The sequence below is a fragment of the Peromyscus californicus genome, unplaced genomic scaffold, assembly GCF_007827085.1.
Source record: "Peromyscus californicus insignis strain IS unplaced genomic scaffold, ASM782708v3 Scaffold_16__1_contigs__length_79575227, whole genome shotgun sequence".
NCBI lineage: Eukaryota > Metazoa > Chordata > Mammalia > Rodentia > Cricetidae > Peromyscus > Peromyscus californicus.
In genome coordinates this window covers 41,647,155-41,656,006 of record NW_026294458.1, presented here as the reverse complement: position 1 = coordinate 41,656,006, position 8,852 = coordinate 41,647,155, and the positions used below count along the sequence as shown (strand labels likewise).

General features: G+C 36.7%; 1 protein-coding gene across 1 annotated transcript; it reads left to right on the top strand.

Moving 5' to 3' along the window:
- Window positions 1-6,572: 6,572 nt before the first annotated feature.
- LOC128111525 (olfactory receptor 5K3-like) lies at window positions 6,573-7,499 on the top strand. The gene has a single exon (XM_052739771.1). It carries the CDS (start codon window positions 6,573-6,575, stop codon window positions 7,497-7,499), a length of 927 nt encoding a protein of 308 aa, XP_052595731.1.
- Window positions 7,500-8,852: the final 1,353 nt, after the last annotated feature.

The window sequence follows — 8,852 nt, the reverse complement described above, 5'->3', positions numbered from 1 at the left end:
TTAGAAAATCTGAAAGAAATGGACGATTTTTCTGGATAGGTACCCCATACCTGAGTTAAATCAAGACCAGATAAACTATTTAAATAGACCAATAACACCTAAGGAAATAGAAGTGGTCGTTAAAAGTCTCCCAACCAAAAAAAGCCCAGGACCAGATGGTTTCAGCAAAGAATTCTACCAGATTTTCAAAGAGCTAATACCAATACTATTCAAATTGTTCCACACCATAGAAACAGAAGGAACATTACCAAATTCTTTTTATAAGGCTACAGTTACACTGATACCCAAACCACACAAAGATCCAACAAAGAAAGAGAACTACCGACTAATCTCCCTCATGAAAATTGATGCAAAAATTCAATAAAATACTGGCTAACGAATCCAGAAACACATCAAAACAATTATCCATCATGACAAAGTAGGCTTTATCCCAGGGATGCAAGGATGGTTCATTATATGACAATCTGTCAATGTAATAAACCAATAAACTGAAAGGAAAAACCACATGATCATCTCATTAGATGCTGAAAAAGACTTTGACAAAATCCAACACCCCTTCATGATAAAGGTCTTGGAGAGATCAGGAATACAAAGAACATACCTAAACATAATAAAGGCAATTTACAGCAAACTGACAGCCAACGTCAAATTAAATGGAGAGAAACTCAAAGTGATTCCACTAAAATCAGGAACAAGATAAGGATGTCCACTCTCCCCATACTTATTCAATATAGTACTTGAAGTTCTAGCTAGAGCAATAAGACAACAAATGAACATCAAGGGGATACACATTGGAGAGGAAGAATTCAAACTTTCCTTATTTGCAGATGATATGATAGTATACATAAGTGACCCCAAAAATTCTGCCAGGGAATTCCTACAGCTGATAAACTCCTTCAGTAAAGTGGAAGGATACAATATTAACTCAAAAAAATCAGTAGCTCTCCTATATACAAATGAAAAACGGGCTGAGAAAGAATTCAGAGAAACATCACCCTTTACAGTAGCCACAAATAATATAAAATACCTTGGGGTAACTCTAACTAAGCAAGTGAAAGACCTGTATGATTAGAACTTTAAGTGTCTGAAGAAAGAAATTGAAGAAGATATCAGAAAATGGAAAGATCTCCCATGGTCATGGATAGGTAGAATCAACACAGTAAAAATGGCAATCTTACCAAAAGCAATATACAGATTCAATGCAATCCCCATCAAAATACCAACACAATTCTTCACAGACTTAGAAAGAACAATACTTAAATTTATATGGAAAAACAAAAAACCTAGGATAGCTAAAAGAATCCTGTATAATAAAGCAACATCTGGAGGAATAATGATCCCTAATCTCAAGCTCTACTATAGAGCTATAGTAATAAAAACAGCTTGGTACTGGCATAGAAACTGACATGTGGACCAATGGAATCAAATTGAAGAACCTGACATTAATCCACATACCTATGAACATATGGTTTTCGACAAAGAAGCCAAAACTGTACCATGGAAAAAAGAAAGCATCTTCAACAAATGGTATGGCCAACAAATGTTGACATAACTGGATGTCAACATGCAGAAGATTGCAAATAGATGCATATCTGTCACCATGCACAAAACTCAAGTCCAAATGGATCAAAGACCTCAACATAAATCTACCTACACTGAACTTGATAGAGAGAAAGTAGGAAGTAGTCTAGAATGAACTGGCAAAGGAGACCACTTCCTGAATATAGCACCAGTACCACAGGCACTGAGAGAAACAATAAAAAGGACCTCCTGAAACTGAGAAGCTTTTGTAGAGCAAAGGACATGGTCAATAACACCAAACAACAGCCTACAGAATGGGAAAAGATCTTCACCAACCCCACATCTGACAAATGGCTGATATCCAAAATATATAAAGAACTCAAAAAGCTAGACATCAAAATACTGGACAATCCAATTAAGAAATGGGCTACAGAGGTTAACAGAGAATTCTCAATAGGAGAATCTCAAATGGCTGAAAGACATTTAAGGAATTGCTCAACATCCCTAGTCATCAGGGAAATGCAAATCAAAACAACACTGAAATACCATCTTACACCTGTCAGAAAGGCTAAGATCAAACACACTGAAGACAGCTTATGTTGCAGAGGATGTGGAGCAAGGGGAACACTCCTCCACTGTTGGTGGGAATGAAAACTTGTACAACCACTCTGGAAATCAGTATGGTGGTTTCTCAGAAAATTGGGAATAGTCTTCCTCAAGACCCAGTTATAACACTCTTGAGCATATACCCAAAGAATGCTCAATCTTACCACAAGAACACATGCTCAACTATGTTCATATCAGCATTATTCATAATAGCAAGAACCTGGAAAAAAACTAGATGCCCCTCAACTGAAGAAAGAATAAAGAAAATATGGCACATATACACAATGGAGTACTACTCAGCAGTAAAAAAAACATTGATGTCATGAAATGTGCAGGCAAATGGATGGATCTAGAAAACATAATCTTGAGTGAGGTAACCCAGACTCAGAAGGACAAACATAGTATGTACTCACTCATAAGTGGATACTAAATGAGAGGGAAGGGATGGCCAAACTGTAACCCACAACTCCAGAGAGGCCAGCTAACAGGAAAAGACCCTTGGAGGGACACATGGATGACCCTGTGAAGGAAGTGGATGAGATCTACATGAAAAGACTGGGTGTTGGGGGGCTGGCAGAGGGCGAGGAGTGGGGAATGAGAACATAGGGAAATGGGAGGGTCATGAAGAAACAGGTACAGAGTAGGAGGGCAGGGAGGAAGACAGCATGATAGATGAGGACATCAGGGGAATAGGAAGAGGCAGGGTGCTGGGGAGGCTCTCAGGAATCCAAAAGGGTGACCCCACCTTGATCTGCTGGCAGTGGTCCAGAGTGTGCCTGGACTGGTCTATTCTGGTGACCAACCTAGCAAATAACCTAACTGTCATCATAGAGCCTTTGTCCAGTGACACATGGAGGCAGAAACAGAGATCCACGGCCAGGCACCAGGCTGAGTTGCAGGAATCCAAATGATGAGAGAGAAGAGAGATACTACAGGTGAAGGACATCAAGATCATGATTGGAGGATGTGTAGCGATGACAGACTACACTAGTGGAAGCCCATGACTGTAGACTGGTGGCTATGGAGCCTCTATGGGACTAGACTAGACTCTCTGGACATGGAAGATGGTTGTTTAGCTCGAACTGTTTGGGGTCCCCCAGCATCACTATTGGGATCTGTCCCTGGTCTATGGGCAAGCTTCTGGGAATCTGGTGCCCAAGGTAGGACACCTTGCACAGCCTTGGTGCAGTGGGAAGGGGCTTGGACCTGCCTAGGCTCAGTGAGCTGGGCTCTGCTGACTCCCCATGGAAGACCTGGATTTGGGGGATATGGGGATGCATGGCGGTTGGGGAAAGAGGAGTGGTGGGTGGGAGGAGAGAGGAGGGGAGGTTCTGCGGATAGCATGAGGAGTGAGTAGAAAATTATTTAATAAAGAAAAATAAAATAAAATAAAATAAAGAAATGGAAAAAATATGAAAGAGAAAAATTACTAAACACATATACATAACATATAATTTAACATTTTTGGCTATGCAACTGACCAGTACTGGCATGTTACATCACCCAAACTTTCCATCCTTCTTTGAAAGCCAAGTGGGTTCACTGTGTGAGGCAGTGTGTTATGCATGTGATAAATGATGGACTGCATCATTTCCCAAAATGTGGGTTGGGCATGGCCAATTGGAGCCATTTCATTTCATCCAGATGTGCTTTGATCCCTGGTGCTGGGCAGCAAGAACTGTATGAAGTGATAGTGTGGTTGAATAACAAGGTATATAATGAGCCAGTAAATTCTAGGTACACCTATGCCAGTGAAATTGAGACTTACTAGGAGAACAAAGGTGAGGAAAGTGTGCTAAGTAATGAGAGACGGGAAGACAAGAAAATGTGCAGTGACTGGGATACTTTTTTAAATAAGCGATTAATCTTTCCCTTTATTCTGTTCTGTTTAAGAAATACAGACAGGTGTAAGTTCAAGGGGTGGATGACTCCTCAGACACAGCATCTTCCAGAAACAACAGGATTGGTGCACATGTGAGCTCACAGGGTGTTGCATGGCTGCAGGCAGAAGATCTGCACAGGCTCAAACCAGACAAAATCCCCAGACTGAGAAGGGGACGGGAACACCAAGTCCCACTCCTAACCGAGAATCTACTTGCAGTTAATGCCTGCTGGGAAGAAAAAAAAATCAGTTCTCTCTCTTATGGAGTACATTTTTACATTACACATACTGTTTGATATTTTATGCATACATTTGTGAAATAAATTATAAAAATCAAGTCAGTTACAGATCTACAATATCATCTTCAAACAAACTTGGCCAAATTCCTTTGCTTTGAGACCCATTACTCACAGGATATTGTTAAGTGCTACCAAGTGGTTTGTAGGGTTTAAGGGATAATATCTCAGGGGAATGGTCTGCAGCACAAAGAAACTCCTTTAGGATTTTTTCAAACCCTTTAACTGTGCTGTGTGGTGGACATAAGTAGCACAGATCTTAGATCATCACTGAATTTTTTTTTCTCTGAAAACAACAAGAAACTGACTTAGCCATAAATTTTCAGACCTCCACCATAACGCCAGGGCTTCAACGATGAAAAACTCCTAGGTAGTCAAGGTAAGAAAGATATTCTAACACTTTTACTAAAGGTTATTTTTATAATAAAAAGACTTACTTCTTTGAAATTTTATCATTTTTATGCTCTAGATTTCAACCTCTCAATAATAGTCTTAGCTCTTCACATACCTGACTGGTATCTGAAAGAAGAATGAGGCCTAGAACAATAATTAATCTACTTTCCAATAGGATAACTTCAGCTTCTACAGGAAAAAAATCACAAAATTTGTCTGTAATAACACAGGCACATACGTTTAAAGTTATTTCTGCTTCACTTAACTAGATGAGTTGTCTTTAATTATTACAACAATGAAATTTCTCAATTCCCTCTTGGTGTTTTAGTTAGGGAAAAATAAACCTATTTTGACCATCAAGTTAGTATGAGTAGTCAATAAGTTCAAATGAAACAGAATCTTAAAGCAAAACAAAATTTATTTTCTGAACTTCTGTGAGAATTTATTTTTTTCTAAGTATTAAAAATGAAGTTTAATGATAAGTTCGTTTTATTAGCTTATTTGCCAGAAAAAAAAAACTATATGTTTTGAGGAAAAAGGAAGAAATTTAAAGGGACATACCTATTTCTTATAAAAGTAGATTTTTCAACTTTCCATTTAGACTCTTTTTAAGGCAATGATTATATATGCAAAGTAGAGTTCACTCAAGATTATGATAAGAATACAATAACAAGGTCTCCGATTCCAGGATTTGTATCTAGGATTGGAATTACATCTGCTTTCTCCCACTGCCTATTATATTTCCTTTCACAGATGTATGTAAAAACTAACCTCTAGAATGTTAATAATTTAGTCAGAAAAAAATTCAGATATATTTACAAAACTAAAATAGTGAAGATTATGTACCAGATATGGGGGATTTAATTGATCAAGGGTGATATGTGAAATAATACAGAAAATGAAATTACTTAGGTCTATTAAACTAAATTAATCTTTTTGCTAGTGTTGCTTGTGAAAGGTAACTTACCAAAGAAGAAGAAGGAGAAGCAGAAAATTATCTGGGAAAAAAAAAACACAACTTGAATAATGCCATAGGCAGAGTTATTGTTTAAGATAATAAACAAGACTGATAATTTAGGAATATTTATTGCTTCAATCTAAGGTGATTTTATTGCCCCACAGGCCTTAGTCTCTTGTGATATTTTTGCCATCTCTAATACATATTAATTTAACATTGGCTTATTTCTTATTGATGAATATTTTACTATTTACTTATTCTGACACAAATTCTCATGCATTCAGGCTTGCCTTCACTTACTACATGGCCAAGAATGACCTTGAACTTCCGATTCCCTACTTCCAGCTCTGAGGTGCTACAATGACAGGCATACAACATGATGCCTCATTGGTGAGGCATTGAGGGTAAATCCACAGCTTCATGCACAGTAAACACTAATTCTATCAACTGAGCTATATCACATACTTCCATGATCCTTTTTAAAGATTCTTTCCTCTAAAACAACATAAAATAACACCATTCTCATATTGCATGGTAATTGTTATAAATGTATTTTAAGGAACTCAAAAAATGAACAATGGATTATTTTAGAACAATGGACAAAATCTAGGTACACTAGCATTGCCTGATATCTTTATACACAAGCAGAAAGAAAATCATTTTCTACTTTAAGTACTCACCAGGATAATTAAAGCATTCTTGTAAATTTCAAAAATTGACTCTTTAGGAATACAAAACACAAAAGTACAGGAGCTATATTACAGAGACAGCAAGTGATGTTTGTAGAAGAAATTATTTTCCTGTACAAATTTGTTGTTATTATTATTATTATTATTATTATTATTATTATTTGGAAAATGAAGAGCACACAGTTGCAATCTTATGCTTTTCTCACTTGTCAACAGAGTAGCTGAAGATGACTGAGAACAACTACTCCTTGACAACAGAGTTCATCCTGGTGGGATTCTCAGATCACCCAGACCTGAAGATCCTTCTATTCCTGGTGTTCTTTGCCATCTATCTGGTGACCATGGTGGGGAATCTCGGACTGGTGGCCTTGATCTACATGGAACGCCGTCTTCACACACCCATGTACATCTTTCTAGGCAATCTGGCTCTCATGGATTCCTGCTGCTCCTGTGCCATCACTCCCAAGATGCTAGAGAATTTCTTTTCTGTGGACAGAAGCATTTCTCTCTATGAATGCATGGCACAGTTCTATTTTCTCTGTCTGGCTGAAACTGCAGACTGCTTCCTTCTGGCAGCAATGGCCTATGATCGTTATGTGGCCATATGCAACCCACTACAGTACCACACCATGATGTCCAAGAAGCTCTGCCTTCAGATGACCACAGGAGCCTACATAGGAGGAAACCTGCATTCCATGATTCACATAGGATTCTTGTTCAGGTTAACTTTCTGTAGATCTCATGTGATCAAACACTTTTTTTGTGATGTTCTTCCATTATATAGACTCTCATGTGCTGACCCCTATATCAATGAATTGATGATGCTCATCTTTTCAGGATCAGTTCAAGTCTTTTCCATTACTATAGTCCTGATATCTTATTTCTGTGTCCTTTTTACTATATTCACAATGAAGTCCAAAGAGGGAAGAAGCAAGGCCTTATCTACTTGTGCTTCTCACTTTCTGTCTGTGTCAATTTTCTACGGTTCTCTTCTCTACATGTATATTCGACCAAATTCATTTAATAAAGGAGATGAAGACATACCTGTTGCTATTTTTTATACTCTAGTAATTCCTTTCTTAAACCCTTTTATTTATAGTTTGAGGAATAAGGAAGTAATAAGTGTGATTAAAAGAAGCATGAAGAAGAGATGATTTTGTAACATTTTGAAACAAGTATCTTCTCCCTCGGAGAATTTATTTTGATATAGATATTACAATTCTACAAAACTATTTACAGGGAAAGTAGAAAATGACACAAAGAATAAATATTAACTTATTTAAATGTTAATTTGATTCAAACATTAGAGAGTTTGAATGAATCAAATTATTTTGAAAATAAAAATTCTGCTAATATTTACTTCTAATGTCTAAGGAACTGGGACCAATTTGAACTATTAGGATTGTTCATGAATGTGACAGTTTTCAAAATATCCAACAAAATTAAAGGATAAAATTTAGTATACATAAGGTAATCTTCACTGTTATCAAATTCTTGATCCCAAAACATAATTAGCATAAATCTCAGGAAAATCAAGTTCCCCAATATGAATCCTTTTTTCAATAACACCATTGTTGGGCATTAACTTCATATTTGCATGTGATTTTTTTACCTGACTTTAGATATTTAAGATACTATGCATGAATATTCATTTATACAAAGTGTATGGTCTCTCAGTAAGAGCATTTCACATTTGGTATGTACAATTTTACTCTCAATTTATGAAGTAGACTATTTGTATTCTGGAGGATTGCTAACATGTAGCTTAAAATGATGCTCTTGATGATAAAATTCCTAAGAAACTTATTTTTATGTGATTCTTTATTTGTTCATCAATATGGCATTCCATGTATTTCACAAAATCATTAACAAATGTTTTCTGCTGTGATCACTGATATTTTAGTTTCTGTGATTAAGACAACAAAAACTGGCACTGAAAATTGATTTGTTCATAGCATATGTACAAGACAGTGATATCACGTTCAAGTAATTTGTAAGGTAGGAAATTAGTGGGTTGATATAAACCACAGTATTTAGTTTCAAACAATTTTGCAAATATAAAACAAAATAGCTTCTTGTAAACATCGTGTCTGCCAAACATTATGTGAGGCTTTTCATACATCCAAAGACCAAGCAATTAGTTTTTTTTTTTGGTGTTTTTCTAGAATAAAAACTTATACTTGGAAATATTGAATAGCTAGTTCAAGCTCATCCCAGCAAGCACAATACATCTGGGATCTGAGTTAATACCATGCTTCCCCCATGTGCTTGTGTCTCAGCAAATGGAGGTTATATACCTCTAATATTTAGTTATTACATAGGGTCAGAATTAAACTGTACCTTAAAAGTGAAAAAAAGATCATATTTTCAATGAAACAGAAGTTAGAGTAGAGTCTATGTTTGTGGAAATGAGTGTGACAGTGTAGTGAGTAGCCATTCCAGCTTTGACCTGGAAGCTCCAACCCCATTTCGGCTCTGATAACAGTCACACCTTCAAGGTGGGGCTA

Coding starts and splice junctions, on each gene's coding strand:
- LOC128111525 (XM_052739771.1), top strand. CDS start 6,573: ATGACTGAGAACAACTACTCCTTGACAACAGAGTTCATCCTGGTGGGA.